Source organism: Agelaius phoeniceus, chromosome 6 (assembly GCF_051311805.1).
Source record: "Agelaius phoeniceus isolate bAgePho1 chromosome 6, bAgePho1.hap1, whole genome shotgun sequence".
NCBI lineage: Eukaryota > Metazoa > Chordata > Aves > Passeriformes > Icteridae > Agelaius > Agelaius phoeniceus.
The window spans coordinates 25,034,287-25,056,720 of record NC_135270.1 but is presented as its reverse complement, the minus strand read 5'-3'; the positions used below and the strand labels follow the sequence as shown (position 1 = coordinate 25,056,720).

Here is a 22,434-nt window from a genome sequence, read left to right as displayed (position 1 = left end):
CAAGAGTCCCCCAGACTAGATGCAAAGGCTGGAACACTTCAGCATCTAACAGACAGCTCTGGACAAGAAAGGCAAAAAAACACGCCTGGAAAGCTAAAAAACCTGAACATGAATTCACTCACAACAGGAGGGCAGTCAAATACTCCCAGGTAACAGTCCCAGAGCAACCAGATATAAAGCATGAATAAACCACAAGCCTACAGAATAACAAGCTCCTGCATCCATATGCTTACTATCTTTAGTACAAGGAAATGGAAATCTACAGACAGAAGAAAGAAGAGATTCAAGGAGCATTACAGTGCCCAGTTTTCGCCCAGCAGAGACAACAAAATCCCATAAAAGAGTAATACCTAACCTAACAGCAATGGCAAAGAACCATTGACACCACAGACACAAAAGTAAGAGCCTAACCACCGAGGACATGAGATTCGTGGATGACAATTACATTTAGTGTTTTCTGCCCTGCTTTGTGTGAAACACAGACAGCCACTAAAGACAGTATGCCATTTAAAGGAGTGGGTTTGTTGTTTGCCAGAGCTCCAGCTCTGGATGTTTTATCAGGTAAAGCCAGGCACCTTAAAAGATGGTCAGTTTAAGTCTAATATATACCATCTGATTATGTAAACCCATAGAACAAAACATCACAAATAGTTAAGCCACAAATAATGGAGGACTAGAGAAATTAAGTATCCACCTTTCTTTTACATATCTTTTAATAACACTTTATTTACCAATTCACCCTTTCCAACAGAGTCAGTAAAATTTCTGTGGTTTTATGATTTTTGACCATCATCGAGAGAAATGTAAGTATTATTAAAAAGAGAAATAGTCACAAGCAGCAAAGGAATTCAATGAAGCTGCAGAACATGCACTTACTACATAAACCTATTTTTAAAACCTTGACTGGTATTTAAGATAATATCTCTTTATCAGCTTTTAGAAGTGTTATGAAGCATACATCCTATTGTGTTCGACTGTAAGTTGCATTCTAGGGCAAATGGAGTTGGCCTTGGGCAAGACAATTTCTACTTCACTTCCCACATTTACAAAACAAGGATAATATTTGCCTATTTCACAAGAGTGCACGAAGATTCAAGAGCACTATCAGACTACAGATCATTCTCACAGAATTAATGTTTTAACTATTTTTAATGTTAATTTCACTAGTCTGGAGAGCATTTACAAGTAAAAACAAAATACAAATCACTTTGATTTCTTTTCTAGTTAAGATACAGCACGTACTGTTTTCTCGTTTGAACTACAAACAACTGGATAATGTTTGTATCTAACCACTTTTTCCTTCTGTAATTTCAAGGAATACAATTAAGAAAAACAACTATCAGTTTTCTGCAATCACATTTTGTGGCCCACATGAAGAGAATATCCCTTTTCAAGGTTCACAAGACATTCTGGAAATGCAAACACTTTATGCAACTATGCACCTATTAATTTTCTTGCTGCATACACCCACACTCCCAAGACACAAGAAGAGTTTCTCTATTGCAGAAAACAGTGCTATAGCACACAACTGAAAGCTTCTAGAAAGAGAATATAAAAGAAAATTGGTTATATATACTAAATAAAACAGTTATGCTAACTTCACACTGGAAGATTTATGCCATATGCTTTTCCATTATGTTTTAGTAGATGGAATTGTCAAAAGCAAAACAAAAAACCATCACTTGTCACCGCCTGCAGCACGTTGCTCCTCATTTTAGAAATATAGGGAATGCTACTCAGTGCCATCACCACTCTGGAAAAAAAAAAAAAGTCAAGATAATTCAGGGTGATCAAGAGATCTCTGAATATCATCCAAATTGATGATTCAGCAAACCCTGGCACTCTCAGCACACCCAGGAAGGACATTATCAGCTCCAAGTTGACAATAAGAAAATGGGTGCTTTACACTTGGCTAATAGCTGCAGAACCAACAGCAATGCCAAGCACCGGCAGTTGAAACTCTGATTCCCACTGCAAATTATACTTCCACAGAAGCAATATGTTTAGGTTTCCAACTATAAAACATAGTCAACATGCTTCAGAAGTGAAGCTCTGATATTAGCTATGTATTGTTCTGGCAGAGCTCCAGGAGCCAAAACAGCAAACACATCAGCCAGACGGGTTCTGTGACATTCTGTATTTATACTAACACAGATCATCTTAACACCAGGTCCTTCTTTGCTCCAGCCACCAGCAGCGCATGACATGAGCATTAAATTCCCTCTCTATACCTGTTTTTACCTGCAGTGCACTTTTCCAAGAGCTCAAGACACTTGCAGACCTCTTTTGTTGGTTTGGGGATTCTTTGGCACAGACTTATCCAGTTTGATCTGCCGCTATCCACTACAAAAGAGTCAAAGGTCAGTCTTGCAGACTTGTTTGCTCTACGCTCTCCTGTACTGAGGCAGAGCAGTAAATGACCAAGTGTTTCTAACAGCTTACCTGTTCAGCATCACAACTTCCGTGAATGCTTTGTGACAGTTAAGCTGCACGCCACCCCTGCAGGCACTTCTAAGGGACAACTTGGAAAATTTTCTAGCTATGTCAAAGAACACTGACTCATCACAAATTTTGGCATTTTCTCTGCCACCTCAATTCTGGTATCTCCTCATGTTTTTCCCTACTTCAAATAGGAAAAAGATTGTTCAGGAATTGTGTCCTTATTGCAAAATTGTGTCCTTATTTCCTCATATTTTGATGAAGGAAAGAGGATATTCACTTCTGGAAGCAGCTGGCACATCCAAACATAAACTTACAGTCATCTGACAAGAGGATACAAAAGTGCACAAAAGTGCACTGATGGGAAAACTACTTGAAAGAGAAACAAACTGCCATAAAAAAACATCCTAGAGACATCAAGGAACAACCACCTACTAGCAAACTTGCATTTTACAATCAGACATCCCCCACATGGCTGTTAACAGCCCAGACACATTAACTAGGAGCACCTGGGTAACAGCCAAAATAAAACACATCCAGATCTGTACCTACACTAAGATCTATCTTTTAGATCCTTCTCACTACTAGAGGACAGCTAAGTATCTGTGTGGCATTGGGGAACTCAAGAGGCCTTGTGGCTCCTAAAAAGCAGGCTTTCTGATACACAGAACTACAGCCCTCTCTAGTCAGTCTATCCTACCTAGCTTAGCACATTCTTCAAAGCTGCCTGCAATTAGTTTTTTTTTGTTAGAAGAGAAATAATATTACTTGAAACCCAAACTTCCTATGATTGTGCCCCAGGGGCAATACTTGTAGAATGATGGAGGTCAGCAGCACTACTGCAAATGCTTCCTGTAATTTCAGAGTAGCACAGGAGAAAACGGATGGGTGAAATTATACAGCAGCTGCCAAAGCAGTGAAGGGAAAGAAATGAGGTACGTATCTCCTCTCCACACCCCTCCCCCAAAAGCCTTCTAACTCTTTATAAACAATTTTGCGAACCGTTTAGATGTTTTCTTCTCCACCGGGCGCATTTGTAAAATCAAGAACCACAGCACAAGACGAAGAAACAGCAGATGTCAGTTGATAGAGCAACCACAAAGCTAAAGTTTTTATGGCGAGACTTGATGAGACTACCTCCTGGCTCGCTAGGAGCGCAGCGAAAGCCTCCCCTCATCACTATTTTTGGTACTCCTGCTCTGGCCCCGCTGTGCCAGGGCGCTGCGGGAGGACTCCCACTCCCCGGCGAGGCAGGTAGCCCGGGGCGCCGCCGCGGAGCCGGGCTGTACCTTTAAGGGGCCCGTCGCGGCGGGTGCGCGGCTGCATTCCTGCTCCGGAGCGGCGGCTGTCCCGACACGCCGGGCACGGCAGCCTGCGAGGCAACCTGCGCGCCCGCCCCGGCCCGGCCCGCCGCTCGCACCGCGGGAACAAAGCCCGCGCCCGCCGCCGCCAAACTTCCGCGGGGGGCAGCGGCCGCGTGGGCTCCCGGGGCAGCGCCTCTCCGCGCCCCGCGCTCCGGCCTGCCGGGGCACTCCGCCGGCTCCAGCCCGCCGCGACACGGCGAAGGCGAGAGCCCCGCGTCGGGGCGCGGGACGGGGCGCGGACAAAGCGCGGCGGGGCGGCGCGGCGCAGGGCAGGGCTCCCCGCCCGGCGGGCGCGGGCAGGTGAGCGGCGCGGCCGGGCAGGGCTCTCCGCCCGGGCACGGATCGCCGCCGCCGAGCCCGGGACGGCAGCCGGGCCCCCCGTGCTGCCGCGGGGCAGAGCGTGCCGCGGCAGCCGCTTACCTCTGGAGCGGAGCAGCGCTCCCAGCAGCACCAGCAGGAGCTGCGGAGGCGCGGGCAGGAGACAACCCCCGCCGCGCCGCCTCATGGTGGCAGCGCCCCGGCCCCGTGCCCGGGCCGCCCGCAGCGACGTCGCGGGCTCCTCCTGCGCGGAGCACCCCGACACGACCGCCGCTCGTTCCGTCCGCAGCCGCGGCACTCCGGGGCCGGGGGCTCCCTCCCCGCTCCGCCCGCCCAGGCCCGGCCCCGAAGGAGGAGCTCCAGCGGGGCAGCCCCCGCCCCGCTCCCCCCAGCGCCGAGGCACTTCACAAACTTTCGGCGAGGTAGAGGCGGTCCCGTGGCGGAGGCTCCGCGGCGAGACACGCACCTCCCTTCCCCACCCCGAGGGCCCGTCGCCCGTCACCTCGGCGAGACCCTTGGGCTCGCCCAGAGCACCCCAGACCCCCTCAGCTCTTGCTCCCGGTACAGCTCCCTCGCCGCGGGCGGGGAAGCCTTTCCTAAAGCGGCTCCGGTGCTCGGGGCCGTCGGTATCGGCTCTCCCTGTCCCAACTCCCGCAGCATCGCCAAGGAACATTGCTCCGGGGTCTTGGCTGCCCGCAGCAGGGCTGCCCGGTATCCTCCGGTCCCAGCGCGCTGCCACCGCTTCCCAACTTGTGCGAGCTTGATGTACCCAAGACAAATCGCAGAGCCCTTCTCCCCGTCCTGTCCCCGTTTGCCAAACTCCCTTCGAAAGGAAAACGTTCACGAGCCCTTTGCCCAGCATGCATGTTGCTACCTATGAGAAACGTCTGATTTTCCCCTCCGTTCGTGACAATATTCTGCTATTTGGTGTTTTCCTTATAGCCGCGGTGTCCGAAGACAGCTGACTACCTATGAATCTCAGGTACCCTAAAAAAAGATGTAGGGTCGTTTCCTGCAGGAGTAGAAATTAACTCTTGGACAACTGGCTTATATTCTGTGCTGCACTAAAAAGCATACAGGCTTTCTCTGGAGATCACCCTTAGAGCCAGTTTTATGGTCCTTTTGGCATAATTTGACATTTTAATGCATAGGGTTGACAATGCAAGGAACTGTTGTTAAATAATTAATCTCAGTTGATTTCAAAGTATTGACTTGAACAGAAGGCTGACTCAGATGGTCCAAACCCTGGACCACAGGGGAAGATGAGAATTTTGTCAAATTGACACCAAAGGGACAGTAATAGAAATGGTCTTATTTAAAGCCTTCCCACAGATGAATCCAGAGGAAGCTGCAATTGATCCCATCCTTTAAACAATCACAAGAGTAAGAAAATGGCACAGCATGTGATTGAATTATGCCACTCCTACTAATTAAGTGTAAAATGGTGAAGACAAGGGGTATTATTAAAAATGTCAACGTAAAATTAAAACAGGGACTGAGTCTTGACAAATTGTGCTCAGTGAAAAGAGAAAATAATCCAACACAGCTTCACTGAGGAGAACTCCCAAGAGCAGTAACACCACAAGAAACAGTAAGCAGCAAACCATGTTTAAATTCTTCTGTACATGGCTACCAAAATTTTTAAAAAGCAGACTTTTTCTTTATATGCAGAACCACTGCCTCAAGATAGGAATAGATCCACATTAGTGCAAGATGGGCAAAGTGTGCAAAGTTGCAGAAGAGTAACAACAAATACAGGTAGTCAAGAGGGACTGGTTGAGGTGAAGAGATTAAAAACCTTCTCTATTGTAATATTGAGTTGGAGTCAGTGACAGACTGAGAAACAGAAAGTATACACAATTATTGTAAAGTAATAAACTTAAAGATACCATAGTTTAAGATGGCTGAAGGGGAAGAATTCTTAATAGTGGGTTAAAGTTTAGAGAGAGAAAACAGTAACCTCACACTGACTGGCTGATTGACTAGAATGCAAAACCCTCACTGTATCTCCCTAAAATACAGAGCAACATAACCAAAATTCATTTAAGTTTATATTCTCTACTTAGGCTAGATCATCAGGTAGTATAACTCAGAGGAGTGCTTCTGACTTCAGGCTCACAGAAGCTTTTAGAAGTTTAGGTGCTGAAGTACTGAGCAGGATAAAGCACAGACACAGGGCCCAGAACTTCTTGATGATTATATACTTAGGTCATGGAACAGTCAGCTGTTAAGATGAGTGTTTCCCTGTGTTTGAAACAAAAGCCTCTTGTCCTACATACAAATAAATTCACTTGTTAGCTCTTCAGTTCTTCTCTCCCCAGAGAACAAATGTTTTTACCCACTCTGTTAAAGTGTGTTTACCAGTCCTCTAGATCTTGCACTGTATTCTGGTAAATCACTTTCCTCTCTTCCTTAAGCTATATCTCTGTCTTATTAGTAATTTTGGAATCCCCTGGTGAAATGTTAGAGAAGCACATAGTATTATCTTTCCCAAAAATCTCCTAAATAGGTTGCAGTTGAACAGATGAAAATGTATATTGTAAACGTCTCAATTACCTACCTGTTGATAGATACTTTGATTGAATATAGCCCTGATTACATGTGGGATCTTTGAGGAATAATTGTAAAGTAGATTTATGCAGTGAAAATGGACATTTATGGTAAAAGCAGACTAGTTGCTAAATAATGCTGGTAGAATTAAACCATATGGCTTTGGTCTTGCCTCTTTCAGAGCAAATAACTTTAAGATTATGGAAATATCAGAATACATTTCAACCCATGCACAACATAGGTACTTGCCTCTACCCACACCTATGAGGGAGGAGCATCATGAAGTAACCTGCAATACTTTATAGACCACTGATAAGTGATATATAACACAAGTGTTGTGAGACAGATGAGAAAGAAGTACTTAAAATATAATTAACAATTAATTTATATGACAACATGCCCAAGCAAAAAAAACTCAACCAGTCATTATAAATGGAACAGGAAGAAGATTATTATCCTATTAACCATTTTGGGACATAATTCAGATACATCCCCTCCAAAAGAAACATTTGAGAAATAAACCAATCCGATGACAGAAAATAAGTGCTACGAAATAACACTAATAGTTTGCATCATTTTCAGGGTGATTTTAAATAACAAACCTGTGTCAGGAAAAAGAAAACCAAGAACATGGTGTCATTGGAAAAAGAAGAAAGGGACCAGAACAAGGTAAGATTATTAGGGAAAAGACACTTTATCTATTTTGAAACTTCAAAGATCTTAATAATAGATTTAAAGAAAGAAAGGGGGAAAGAAAGAAAAAAAAGTCTAAGTCTTACCAATCAAAGTATTTTTAAAGGATTCCAATGAGCTTTTCCTTGTGAAGATGATTTTCCACACCCCAAGTTTCGTAGAAGAGAATGACACATTGGGTAGCTTAATTGTTGTGTTCAGAACAGTTTGGAGCAATCGTGTTTTAAATACTTGAGATAAAGTGAATTAATTTCCTGGAATGAAAAACACATGAAAAATGGGCAAAATGCATTTATGCTAAACCAAGTTGCCTTTTTCAAGTAATGTAAAGCTCGCTGTGTGAACAGAAGGCAACAGATATGATACACCTTATATGGCTTTTGGCATCATCTCACAAGACACGTTCATGGAACAACATTTTAAATACAGATATGGGAAGATGTGCAAGCATCCAATAGAAGGAAACCACAGTGGTCATTAGTCATTATTCATCAAAAGGCAAAGGCACTTCAGGTCTGTTTCAAGATGTGTCTTGAGTTCTGTTTTGTCTGCTATGTTCACTGACAACTTAAATGATATGCTTGTAAAATCTGTGCTACAACAACTGATAACCTCAAAACAAAGGCAAAGGGCTGGAAACACTAGGAAGGATGAGATCAGACACCCCAAATCCTATTGACAAATTGGTCAGATTGTCCAAAAAACAACAAGGAAAAATACAGTAGTTAGAAACATATTATTATTGGGAAACAGAATGAAAAATGAATAAACTGCACAGAATTTTGGAATAGACGGATACAGCGTATTAGGATAACAAACAATAGAAACCAACAGTGCAGCAGCACTGCCAGGAATGTGTTGAATTCTGGAACACCTTAACAGGTGTGTCATATAGGAGACAATTTGATTTCTTAAATTCACACAATACAGAAGACCCGGTTGGATACTGTGTCTGGTCTCGCCTGAACACCATAGAAATATAAAAACAACTGAAGAGAAATCAGAAAATAATATGAACAAGAAATGTATAAATCAAACTCTTTGAGAAAAAGCTGAAAGAATTAGGTATGCCTAGTCAAGATATAAATGCTTCAAGCCAGATGCAGCTTTCTGATATTTATAAGAGCTAATTACAGAGATGTTGATCAGCCATCCTCTATGGCTCCAGTAGAAAGACATAAAAGAGTCAACTTCATTTGCAACAAGAAATGCTTAAAGGATTTTTCTGATCAGCATTCCAGCTGAGGATTTTTCAATAATGGAGCAGACTGTCTAGGGGGACTGAGGAATCTCTTCCACTGGATTTTCATAAGAACACAATTTGATAAGCATGCTGGTACTAGCCTTGATATGTTTAGTCTTGATGCAGTACAGACTGGACGAGGTGATCTTTTGGAACCCCTACTGAACTTTGGTTCAACAATAGTTCAGGAAATTCTAACTGTAAAGATAATTACAAACTCTGCACTCTGACCAAATTCTTTTTTACTAGTGACCTCCACTAAATAAACAGAAAAGACAGGAAAACACCAAAATGCTCCTAACAGGGCTCTAAGTTCAAGAAAAAACCATAGGTATTAGACCGTGAGATTTTCCAGTGGCCTTTTAAATTTCTTTAGTTATTTCACTTGCACATTATCCACATCAGTTCCCTCTTCCATACCACCAGTGAACTAAAGAGGTGGTAGCTTGAATTACCAGGTAAGTTAAAAGTCAGATTTTACCCATACATAGGACAGTTGGGTGTCCAACTTCACTGATGTAAAGAAATAGTTTAATTTTCTAAAGAGCTGAGGGATTGACAGCTTTTGCATCTGGTTACCTAGTTTGTAAATTATGGTCTCTATGTTAAATACATTAAATGAAATTTTTAAATTCACTTATATTTCATGTTATCACCTTTTCCTTTGCTGCCTTCCCTTTCTAATACTGCCACTACTACTGTGTACCCAGAGATGCTTGTAGGAGTCATAAACATTCAAATACTGTCACCATTGTCCCCTACAGTGTTTCTCCAGTTACTGCTCACTTATTCTTAATAAAACTAGATGCCATCTTCTGCAGTGTTACCACAACTGCTTTCATTCACAAAAATATAAAATTCAGATTAGCAGACGAGAGTTTAGGTGTTACTTAATTTTCTTGACCTTTCATTTAACTGCCGCTTTCTAAGCATTCCAATTGCACATTTGTTTTGGGAAACTTTATGATCATCTCATGGACCACTATTCATTCTACTTTGCAGTGCAGACCAGCAAAACTAAAGATTACATTAAATGGCTACATTCAAAAGCTGAGATATAAAGAATCTTGCAAAAGGTCCTTTGTAATGTAATGTCCAAAGTACAGATTCATCTAACCCCACCCCTTTTTGTGTGTGTGTCTAGAAGGTGGGACAGAAACCAACTTCTAAGGCCCTTTAATTCTTCACTCTAGGAAAAAAAAAAAAAGAAGAAGAAGAAAAGGAAACAAAACCATAAGTAAATTTACTCTCAAAATAGGGAAAAAACCCCAAAACCAAACAACAGACCAAACCAAATCTTTCTTCACATTTTCTTTGAGATGGTAGCTCCTTCTGTGTTTTTGAAAGCTGGTTCTGCTCCTTCTTTTGCTGGTTCCCTAACATCCTCTATGTAAAAATAATGCAAATAAACACCCTCTTCTATCCCTGATGAGACTCCTCCCTGCAGTGAAATGGCAATTATCCAGGCCTTGCACAATGTCTGCATTGCAAAGGTAGCCTATGGCCTACCCTTAGGAACTGCACAGCTTAATACCTTGACTCTGGCACAGAAAAAAAGGAGAAGAGGAAGAGCTTAAAAGGGAAATGCTCTCTCAAAAGCCAGCAAAAGAAGAATTCAATTTGAAGACAGAAGCCTAGCCACCTTTATTCCCCAAACACATTCAAATGGATAAGTAGCAAGCTGTATCTCCTAAATTAATTTTTGAGTCCATAGAGAAGCATTTTCTAAAGAACTGAAGACTTGTGTCTTTCTTTGACTTCCAGCTATTAATGTAGTTTGCCATCAATAGTTGCTGTACTCAGATAAGAAGTTTGTGGTAAAAATCAATCACACAATCAGAAAGAAAGGTGACCTTATATCTCAGTATGTGGAACAGCTTAGACGGGCTAAATTTTCCTTTCTTATAAAATCTAGAATTCATAAATTGGGCCTGTAAAGAAACAAGTAGTCATGGGAATAGATGTGAAAGACAAACATCTTTCTCTCAGCTCTCACACCTTTCTTGTTTGCAGAAGCCACTATGCAGATGTAAAAATGTAGACAGAATGATAAAGAGTTTTCTTTTTTGAAGATGATTCACTTCTAATATTTTATTGGCATGATAGGTCTAGCAAGCACTGCCAACACAAACAAGACATAACCCTTGTGTGTTTCTGATAAGATGCCACCATCTGCTTTCCTATCAGGTGGCTGAATCAGAGATACTTCTTAACACCTCTCCCTCTGTCATACTAGCTCTTGAAAAATGGGAGTGAGGGAACAAATTAATTGCTCCCTATGAGCACTGGGTGAGACCTGAATAAAGGCACAGGTAGGAGCAAGATCCAGACTTGCACACTCCCTTCACATGAGTCACCCACATGTATGCACACACATCCAACCTCCCTCACAGTCACATATACTTATGTCCATTTCATTGCAAGTTTAGGATTTTAGAAACTTGACTATTTAACATGATATCAGCATTCTAAGAGTTTAAGGTAATCTGAATCTGTGTATTGCATTTTCATTTGTTCTTCATTCCATGTCAGCAGAAACTCTATCAGAGATCTGAGTGAGCAAAACCCAACATTTTTAATGCACAGGGGAAGACCATGTCATAGGGACTATAGGTTTCTCTTGTTTCTGTTTCACATAACTTAGAGCACACTGAGTATGTTTAGTAATAATTAGAAATGGACTCTAGCCACAGAATTTGAAACTGGGATCCACATCTAAACTTTACATATTCAGGAAGCACCTCTTCCTTCACTAACACAGTGTAAAATTTAACACTTAAAGTTAGAATCTTAAAGATATTTTCTTAATATCTAACTATATTATCAGATTCAAATGCAGAATGATCAATCTATTTTGTTGTGGTATAGAAACTAGAATGATAAAGTTAACAAAGCAAAAGAAAAATTTTAAAACGTTCCTGAGATAAAACTTAATTAGGTCTTAATTCTCTACTATATTCTGAAAAATGTTCAATGCTTCCTCTGTTCTGTTTAGAATTAATTGCCATAATCTTCATTTACTGTTTCAGTCTCAATTGGTTTATATTCTCTCTCACTAAGTGATTTGCTTCTCTTCCTAAGTCCTCCAACCATTATATCATCATCTGATCTCTATCTTCTCCTCTAGTGACTCCATAAAGGTGTTACTCTTGAAACCACCTTATGCATTATGTAGCAAAAAGAAAAAAACCATTCACCACTATGTCCTCTTATATTATGGAGTGAATCACCAGGCTAGGGATGTGTGTTTTTGCTGGAGAAATATTTTGACTGCAACTCCTGTACAGTGGCAGGGTTCTGCAGTGCTGTCTTCCAAGTACCCTTTTGTGTAGCTAACAGACTTAGAATTTAGCTAGAATTCCACTATTTTAATGAATCTGTGATCTCCACTTTCTTCCATTTTATTGTTTTTTTCCCTTGATTCCATCATTTGCTTATCCATGCAGATGTTATAAGGCAAAATATTTTCAGGGTACCTAGCATGTGAATAATGTCTGTTCTGCACAAAGAAAGTTACACACCTTTCCCATAAGAGCTGGCCACTGCAGCCATCACAGTTACAACTTCACTTCATCCCCAGACACAACAGCTCACTCCCACTGCTCTCTTGCACATACATAGAGCCATTTACTTATTATAATTTTCTCACACAGACACCTTGTCTAATGGATAACAGAGTCTGGCAGCTTATGTTTGCAAGGAACATTCGATAAGTAGAAACAAAGAATAAAAATCGCTGGCCTTTTTGGGTTACCCCCCAGGATGAGCTAAGCCTTGGCTGTCAGAAATGCTTCCCATGCCAGAATTTCATAGTGATATTTATTTTTACCAGGCATTTTAGACTTTTTTTTTTGTTTGGCATGAGAGATCCTGCAAACTCTGCCAGAAATGGCTGTTTTTCTTCTCTGCATCATTAGTGGGGCGGCATTCCAACAGAGAAGGGTCACTCACTTGGTACTTAAGTACTTTTAAAGATGTCCTTTCCTTCCTGATGAGATAATGGGAACAAAAACTGGAGGAGAGTCTTTCAACAGTTTGTTCTTACAAAAAAGCCAACTTTGCTTACTAAACACTAAACTCAAAATCAGAATTTGGACATTGCATTTAATACATGCCAGGAATCTATTATACAACTTACAGCTACCATTGATTTGAAAACAAACTTGTGGCCTCCCTGAGCCACAGAATCTGTCCTACTACTATTCCCTTTTCTCATAAGCACATCATGCAGAATTCAAAAGTACTCCTATGGCTGAGGAATAGAAGAATATTTCAAGGGTTTGTTTCTCCTCACCAACTTGTATTTAAAATACAAGGATCTTGGAGCTTGTTTAGACCTGAATCATCAACAACACAGACAGATCTCAAAATCAGATCAGATCTCTCTTTACTTTTTTCTGTCCACCAGCTCAAGAGGGAAAATAAAATCTTAGCAATCCAGATTAAAATGCAGTTAAACTAGTAAATAAAATAAAAATTATGATGGCATCATGTTCACAGGACAGTTTCCTGTACGCTTATGACATCTTACTAGTTAAGTATATTCCTGACTTAAGACTTGCTGGTACAATTACTGGTGTCACAGTTAAGCTCTGTAATGGTACAAATGCTGGCTACTTAAGAGAGCTGCTGCTGTTATCATGTTATCTATCACTAGCTGAGAAACACAGTTGTTTCCAGAATTCATCTTGGCAGATGCTAGGAGAGAGAAATTTGGTGAATCTTATTTCTCTGAAGATCTTAAAGAAGAGGGTAAGTCTAATCTGTTTGTCTAGATTTTACCTGAAGAGGTAGTATTAATACTGCATTATTTGGGAAAAAAAAAATTAATTTACTTGTGCAAAACCACTGTGCTATAGGTAAACCAGACAAAGAGTTCATACAGTGTGAGAAAGCTCAGATTAGGAGAAGCACTAGAAGTACTGGATCTTTTTCTGTAAATGACTCCTGAAGAACCAAAACCATAAAAACATGGAGTTCATCACATAATTTCATTGTGGATTTGTCTGACCGTTTTATTTAAGACAATTTTATTTCTAGTGTATGTGTTTAGAGAGTTTGGTCATTATCCATATAAATAATTATTAAATTAAAAATTTAATGAGAGGTTTTTATGGATTTACAACTGACTCATTAATGAATCATCCAGCTTCAGTACCATTGATTTTTAAAATTACTTACAAAATAGAATTCTAATTTCACTGACAAGATTTCCAGTAATTTACATAAATAATAGCATGTGAACTCCTTATTCTCCATTTCTTCAGATGTCTCCTCAAAACTTATCTCTGCTACTGTGCCCAAAATAATAGATTATCAATAAAGATTGACAGTTATTTAAGTCAATGTTTTTCTCCTCACAGTATAATTTGTTTTTCATGTGTCCTTTTGTTATTGCACCTGCAATTTTATTAATTATTATGTACAAGGAAAAGCTCATCTGGAAAATACGTGGGAAGCCTCGATGAACACAAAGCACTATCAAAGTCAAAAAAGCTGAGTTCTGCACGAGACAGGCTCTTAGCTAACTATGTCTTAAAACATGATAAAGCTTTGGATGCTCAAAGGATACACAAGAAAGGCTAGAGACATTTTCTTAGTGTTTCTGTGAAACTGTCTTACATTGATTTCTCAGTCAGATGGAATAATACTGAAGACTGCCCACAGCTTAGTTCTTTGTACATTGTAGCAACAGCATTTCCATCAGTCACTTGAAGAAAAAAAAAGTTTGTTTCCTCTAATACACCTAGTAGGCTGCATTGTAACTACCATAGTAATAATTGTTAAAATTCTAAGCAAATGAAACATTTAATTCCAAGAAAAGTTAAAGAAGCCAGGCAAAGTGATTCAATCTTTTTAAAACAAGGCATTTCCTCTGGAATTTTGTTCTTGCTATCTAGTCCTGTTTATTATTCTATATAATACTCTCTCTGAAAGAGGAGCTTTCTCAGGAGAACTTTGTCTAATAAAAGGAAAATATTTCAGTTTCACATTGATGGTATAATTCAGGAAGATGAACATAAAATCAGCAGAGAGTAAGCTAAGCAATTAATATAGTGGGGGCAAAGTATGTGTTTCTGGAGAAAAACAGAAATCTGATTTTAGCTAAGTTGCTGAGAAACACTTACAAAACTTACACAGGAAAGATTTTCAGTCCATGCATCTTAACATAATAAAGACATTTTATTTCATGACGTAATTTAAATTATACCACTATTTTCAAACTTGTGGTCACATGGACTCTCATATAACTAAGTTAGCCCAGTTTACGAAACATATGATTTCTGAAATTCTGCTTAAACCACATTTCAAAGTGAATTAAGCTAAATCAGATCAAGATCACATTAACTCTGAAAGAGAGTGTGCACAAAATATACCAATATAATGCAACTGATCCTCCTTGAAAGACTGATTTGGATGCCCAAATGTCCCTGGTAAACAAAATGCAGCAATTTTAGTTACTAGATGTAAGCACCACCATGATTCCCAGGGTAGATGGTAAAAGTGTACTCCATAGGCTGCCCTGAAGTGAGATCTGATAATCTACCAAGAGGCTGTGACAAGGAAAAATAATTTTCTTCACAATCATTCTTCCAGCTGGGTCCAAAAGAACATTAAGCCCTTGTTAGATGTGCCCCCTCTGGGGGCAGCTATTAAACCTCCAGATGGCCCCAGAAAAACCTTCTGAATTTATTAAAATGCATTAGTATAGGGTTCTAAAAATGAAGTTGGTAAAACAAACTTAACACCTATGGCCCGGCTGGCAGCATTTCTCCCTTTTCAGGTCATGAGTGCGAGGGAACACATAAGTGCTGCTGACCTGTTATATCACCTAATCCGAGCTCTGGCAAGCCAAAGGAGAAATAATAGTAAACAGGAAAGTCTATAAATGGTCTCAGAAATGACATCTTGTTTTTATATAGTTTTCTTTAGGTTAACAGTCAGGCACCATTACTACTGAAACTTACTGTTATTAGAACTGCAAATGGGACCAGTGACCAAAAGGTTTCCTTTAGCTGGTCTGAAGGAAATAACAAAGTCTAACCCATAGAGACTAAGAGGAAAAGAAAGAGAAGAGAAGAGAAGAGAAGAGAAGAGAAGAGAAGAGAAGAGAAGAGAAGAGAAGAGAAGAGAAGAGAAGAGAAGAGAAGAGAAGAGAAGAGAAGAGAAGGGAAGGGAAGGGAAGGGAAGGGAAGGGAAGGGAAGGGAAGGGAAGGGAAGGGAAGGGAAGGGAAGGGAAGGGAAGGGAAGGGAAGGGAAGGGAAGGGAAGGGAAGGGAAGGGAAGGGAAGAAAAGAAAAGAAAAGAAAAGAAAAGAAAAGAAAAGAAAAGAAAAGAAAAGAAAAGAAAAGAAAAGAAAAGAAAAACCACCCTAAAGGAAAAAAACAGAGAGATGTCAGAACATGTAATATTCAAAACTGGGCTTTAAAGGCCTCTTGTAAATTAGTACTCTAGATACTGATCAAGGCTAAACTCTGGTTTACAGAAATGGTTTAAACAACAAAAGGAAACCTGTGGAAGGCTCTTACCAGCTCAGCTGACCCGCATTATAGAAGAGGTTTTTAAACACCAGCAACACTGCTTATGTGTGTAACAACATAATCATGCGTTTTCTCATTCTGCTTGAATCCACTTCCTTTCTAAATTCTACTGAATTTCTGGGCTCCAAAATATCTTGTATCAATGCATTCTGTGATCTCATTGTATCTATTACTGAAAAACTCCCATATTTAAATTTATAGCCTATATCAGAATGCACAAAGTGCCAAACTGAACAACCTGTAGTTTTGAGTGAGTTTCATTGTAGTACAAATAATTTTAGGTAACATAATTTCATATGTTACATTTTTCCTCTTTAAGGCAATCTTAGATTTTTTCAATCATTCTTTATGCTGGAGTGTCTCATTGTCTGCTCCCTAAACTATTCTCTGTGCTCATCTTTGAAATATTTATATCTAAGCCATATGCTTTTAAAGACAGAACAAAAAACAAAGGAGAGGTCCAGGCAATCTTATGTGGGATATTAACAGTTAAGTTATAACATCTTGTTTGCCCTTTTTAAATGTAGCTGTCCTTTAAATATAGATTAAAGTTGAGTTGCCAGTGCCTAAGTATTTTTCTCTAGTGGAATAAAGGAGGATCATATGCAGGTACAAATGGTTAATTTAATTTCTGTTCTTTTGCATTTGTCAATTAAAACACAGAAACGCCTGCAGTCCTTTTGTTTATTTGGTTGGTTGGTTGGTTGGTTGGTTGGGTTTTTTTGTAATACTTTCAGGATTACATCCTGGGCTGGTATTTTTTCTAATGGTGATGAAAGAAATGGCAAAGTAATTTGGGAATTTTAGCCACATCAGCTTCTGGGAAAGAGGAGTCCAGCAGGTTTGCTTCTAGCCACATGAAGAGCTCTGCCACTTGTACATCCCCAGTACAATGGCCATTCCCATACAAGCTCCCAGCCAAGAACAGAAAGAGCCTTGCGACTCAGGACTTTTCTGCTCATTTCTACTTGAATCTACAGAAGGGACAATTCCTGAGGCTCCCTATACCTACCTCTCCTGAGCACAAAGGATGCAGAAATTCCAGCTCTGGGATAGTATGGACAGTAGGACACAACCCTGAAGGATCTCCTTAGTCACACTTTCAGTCGTTGCTCTCTGGAACAAAGCTGCTACACATTGACTTCATTAACCCAGGGAAGTGGTCAGAGCAGCAAGGCTGGCAGAGCTCAAGAAGCATCTGAACAATGCTCTCAGGCTCACGGTGTGGTTTTTGGGGTGTCCTGCACAGGGCCAGGAGCTGGACTCGATGATTCTGATGAGTCCCTTCCAACTCAGCATATTGTATGATTTTAACTTATTACAATTCACCTTCAAATCAAGATCTTTCCCTCACAGCTGTAGTCCTAAATAACCCCTAGCAGTAGAATATACCTTAAGTTAGACAACTTGAATCTAATCAGGATGACTTTACACGTGCCTCTCCTCTCGCTATTTCAGCTCTTCGGGACATCCTGCTCACTGGCTCTCCCCTCTCTGAGGCGTCCCTCCGCCCGGGAGCAGCCGCCTGGGGCATCGCCCAGCGCGGCCCCCGCGCAGCCCCCGCTCCGGGCGCTGTCAGCAGGCTCCAGGCACTGTCCCTTCTCCCGGGCTCTGTCCCAGCCTTGCCCCAGCCCCTGAGGGCACGGGCGATGGGGCTGCCGGACGGCTGTGGGCGCGGAACTGTGGCGGTGAGGGGCGTGTTCCCAGCCGGGGCGAGCGGCCGAGCAGCGCCGGGAGCGTCGGGCGCCTTGGAAACGGGCGGAAGCTGGGAAGGAGCGGCAGGAGGAGGATGCTGAGCCCCGAGCGGCTCTCGCTGCCCGGGCCCGAGTATCTGGGTGAGGAGCGGCGCGGCGGGGCGGGGAGGCTTCCTGAGGGTTCTCTCCCCTTGGTGTGCTGGTGGGCCGGGACCCGGCATGGGGAGGGCTCGGCGGGGCCGGGGTGGCTGCGCCCGGCCCGTCCTTTCCGGGGAGTGCGGCGAGCGGCCGCAGGCTGGGCCGGGCTGAGGGGGCTCGCAGTGGCTCCGTGTCCGCCCTGGCTGGAGAGCGGGCAGCACCGGACCGTGACAGAGCGGGTTGTGGGCGCTGAGCTGGGAGGGCACAGGAGCATCCCTCATCCCTCCGGTGCCCGGAGGTGCGGTCTCCGCGAGCGGCCGGCGGGAGCTGAGCTGCCGTCTCCTTCCTCCACTGTCCGCTTTGGCGATGTGAATGAATAGCGAGCGGCGTTCCAGCCTTTCTGTGATAGACTTCACCCATTACCAACCTGTTTTGCTCACAGATCTAGGTGAGCATCCTTATTTTGTGCTCGTTTCCCAACAATGGGAAGGAGTGCTGCTCTTTTGTTCTGAAATAAGGTAGCATCGATACTGTTTCCTACATAAAATGAAAATCTTTTAACCTGTGAAGCGGCTACTCCTTTGAAGACTACATCCTTTTTAAACTCCCCGTAACGGCTTGATGTTCCAGGAAACTAAGAAGCAAAGTGGTTTGATGTTAAGGTGTCAAATAAAAATAATTAGGATGGAATAAAGTCAATATGACTTCATTTAATTGCTGAGGAGGAGATGAATTACGAGTAATAAGCATTTGGATTGTGTTCAAGAGAGTGTTTGTGGAGTGAAACTCTTCAGCCATTACTTTCTAGGCCCAAGAGATTGTTTGGTAATAACTCTTATCAAGGTATACATAATTTTCTGTGGTTTTCTTGTACAAAGGAAGGTCAGGAATGGATTGGATTGCTTTGTGCTGCTTGTTCCATCATGATTTTGCCATTTCTGTAAGTCAAAATGGAACAAGAGTGCAGAAACACTGCTGTAAATGGAAAACCTGTCTTGCACGGGGTACTAGACTAAAAGACTTTTGTTTAACCATTTAAGCAAAGGAGTGATCTAAGTCATCTTAGAGTAGAATCTCACTGTGCTGTTGCTGCTAGGCTGCTGTTAGGGTGCTTTGTGCATACCTGCATAACTACAATGCTTTTCTGTGTCAAGGAAATTCAAGGCAGAAATAGGTTTGTTTACTGCTCTATTCAGGGTGACTCTCATGGGACTCACCTTGCTGAAGTTGTTATTGCTGATTTCAGTTGTGGAGCTTTAGGTGTTTGAGAACAGCATCACAGTGCCATGTAGACACACTGGACACACACCACTTCACTATTTTTAACCTACATGCTAATAGTTAATAACTTTTCCAGAGTGGCTCTAGGTTGAAACCTGTAAAATTTATTTTTCTTAATGAGCCAACGTGGTTTCAGGTTCTTGTAATTGTTTTTAATGAAATAGGCCCTTTTAATTGTGTGAAACTTGTCAGTAAGGATTGAATCACTCAAAACAATCTAGGAAGCAGACTAAAAATACTTAAAGTGTGAAAATAAACCAGTTTTCTCTTGCACATCTGAAGGTAAGATATGAGATGTACAAGAGAGATTTCTTATATGTACAAGATTGTTAGGTGCAAGCAGCTTTACTAGTCACTTAAGTGAGCCTCCTTTCATATCTGTTCCACATGCTGATTTGGAATTCCCTTTTCATTTTGTACAACTTTCTAAATTATTCTGACATTGGGATCAGAAAAAGACATGTGACCATATTAGGGTGAGGAATAACTTGTATAAGAGTTTGTTCTGTTCATTACTTAGCGTACCTTGGGTTTAGATTGCAGTTTCTGTTGTCTATTAGAGGAGGAAGCATATTCTTATTAGCTAAAAATGTTATGAAAACCAGTTTTTCTGCCTTCATGAGAGTTTGTAACTTGCCAAACTGCTCACAGATCCTAAGGAGTTTAGTGTGTATTAGCAGTAGGAAAATGGTTAAAAACCAAACCAAAACAATCCCCAACTCCCTCTCTTCCCACCCCAAACAAACACACCTCCCCATATGTTTTTCTAAGTTGCATTTCTGTTTCCTACATTGGCATCCTGAAATCACCATTATTTGGATTGTTCTATTGTGCGCCTCAAGGTCTTGCTAATACAGTTCTCTGAAATGGGGCTGTAAGAGCTGTGATAAATTTCATTTTCTGTGATTTCATTCTGGAGTTGCATTGCCTCAGCTTGCCACTTAAGGTATTCTCTGACTCTCAGAGACCAGATGACCCTGCCATTTCTGAGCTGGAATGGGCAACTCACCCAAACCCTTCTTCCCCTCTTCTCTTTCTCATTATCAAAACCAGGCCATCACATAAATTGAGCAGCCAGAATAACATAATGTGCTACTTGCTGTTTTATTTCCTGCTCTATTTGAGATAATTCTTCTACAACCAGTTAGAATGCTGAGAGGGAAATAAAAGTAGTTCTGAGTTAAAACAGAAATGAACAGGGAGAGAATTAAGTATTCACTTAAGATGAAAAATAATTGCAAAGCTTTGTTATGCCAAAATTCCTGGAATATGAAAATCAGCACAACGTGTCATGCCACAATGAGACAGTAAGTAGAAGAAAAGAGATGACCATTACTTAGGGAATAGGACTGGAGATGAGGTCTGCAGAACTGGCAGAAAGGCTACAGTGAAGATGATGTTGTAACAAGCAGAACATTATAAACAGTAGTTTCACTGAATAAACAGCATTTATTGTTTGGGTATAGTGATGATAATGTGTTTCTCATTTGATGGATGAGACTGAACCTACAGTAGGCAAAATGAGGCATATTTGAGACATTTTTCATGGTTCCTCGTTATGGTTTAATAACTGGTGATTGCTCAGTTATTTATAGCAGGCAGCAGAGCACTTAGGGTATTGTTCTGCTCATGCAGCTGTCTCTGAAGCTTCATATTGTATTACCTCCCTGCTCCCATTTCCTGTTATGGAGAAAAAGCTGCAGAGTACTGCAAACTTCTATTTTCTATGTATTCTCTTGCCTTCCACTACCCAGCTTCAGGATGTTGTTTCTTGTCCTTCTTTGCCAATGTAAGGCATGTAAGAATGCAAATACTCTGCTAGGAAATTGCCTTATCAGTAAATCATGGGCCTATCAAGTGCCAGAACACACAGTTGTGTTTCCTCATCTCTCTCATAAAAGGTCTTGGGTTTAATGATTAGAAAGAGTATACATTCTTTTACAAAACTGAGTAGCTCCCAAGAGAGAACTTCAGTTGTGTGGAAACTTTGCTGAAGCCTAAGGCTTACTCTTCTTCTGAACAGCCTTAAGAAATAATGATCTGGAAAGTGCAAGTACAATAATTCCCTTTAACAGCATAATCGATGCATAGGCTACATTGTTATCCAGACATCTCAGCTGACACTGGTTCTCCTCTTAGTACAGATATTTGTTGAACTTCTGTGGAGCACTGTGACTTAAAGATCTCATGGTCTAGAAAAAGAGAACGCCTATTTAAAAATTTTATTTCTTGCTCTGTTGTACAGGTAGGACAACTATAATGTAGATTGAATATAATGTGTAAGAGTTTGCGTATAGAAATGTTAGTTAAATCTTCAAGATTTAAAGATTCAGTGTTAGTTGAATCTTCCTAGACTCAGTCTAATACTTTGTCCAAAAGATGGAGATTTCACCACCATACTGGTGTTGCACCACAGGATTTCCACCTTAACTTGAAAGGTGCAGGTTAAATCTGATCCTGAATTAGGTAGAGTTCCAGAACCGGAGAGTACAGTCCTTTGCATATGTCCCTCTGAGCATGAATAGGTAGGGAACCATTAGGCTACTTAATGCCTTATAACAAACTGAAATGACAATTTCTTCCACAATTAATAATTTTAGATTTAAACAGAAACCTCCAAAAAACCCCAACCAAACAAAAAAAAGACAAGTTTGCTCAACGATTTGCTTTGGTGGGGGCGTGGTTTCTAGCAACTGTATGACACCTTGCAGGAAGCAGTCTGCTGGAAGGACTTGCACAGTTAAGTTAGTCTGTGTGCAGTATTATGCTCATTGTTAGAACCAAATTCTCAGCTATGGTCAAGAATAAATTATAAATGGAAATGTTTCTTAAACTTTTTGTTGAAAGTGGTTTTGAAAATTGGGACATATGAAATGTGCTGTAGTTATGGTGTGTGACCTCTTGCCATGTGCTCCTGAGTAAGAGCAAGTCTCATGTTGGGTGATACCTCTGGTATGACAAGGTCTACTTGTACTTAAATGTTCCATCCTTCAAAAAACATTTTGCTTTTGGGGGTAAATAGGAAATTACACTGTGAAGCTATGCAAAGCTGGAAGGAACTATGACAGTGCAGAGATGTAGCATTTAGGTTAATTGTTTTGTTCACTCACTTCTCTTTCCCAGGCCATTTCTTAGCAATATCTGAAGAGATTTAGTCCTTAATGATATCTGAAA

General features: G+C 41.1%; 2 protein-coding genes and 1 long non-coding RNA gene across 5 annotated transcripts in view; 2 read left to right on the top strand and 1 right to left on the bottom strand.

The window, feature by feature from the left end:
* LRP4 (LDL receptor related protein 4) overlaps positions 1–4,535 on the bottom strand; it is an 83,475-nt gene extending 78,940 nt beyond the window's left edge. For all 3 annotated transcript variants that reach the window (XM_077180097.1, XM_054634660.2, XM_077180098.1), the window contains exon 1: positions 4,224–4,535. In XM_077180097.1, coding sequence (XP_077036212.1) covers positions 4,224–4,308 — 85 coding nt within the window. In that variant the 5' untranslated portion in view covers positions 4,309–4,535. The remainder of the gene's footprint in view (positions 1–4,223) is intronic.
* Positions 4,536–5,008: 473 nt separating this feature from the next.
* LOC129121265 (uncharacterized) lies at positions 5,009–15,685 on the top strand. Its single transcript, XR_008534418.2, has 3 exons — positions 5,009–5,103; positions 7,254–7,340; positions 15,661–15,685. It is a non-coding gene; the product is annotated as an uncharacterized LOC129121265 (long non-coding RNA).
* A 2,014-nt stretch (positions 15,686–17,699) lies between these two features.
* The window catches only part of CSTPP1 (centriolar satellite-associated tubulin polyglutamylase complex regulator 1), a 79,821-nt gene continuing 75,086 nt past the window's right edge, over positions 17,700–22,434 (top strand). The window contains exon 1 of the mRNA XM_054634913.2: positions 17,700–17,982. Within this exon, the coding sequence (XP_054490888.1) occupies positions 17,937–17,982 (46 nt within the window). The 5' untranslated portion in view covers positions 17,700–17,936. The remainder of the gene's footprint in view (positions 17,983–22,434) is intronic.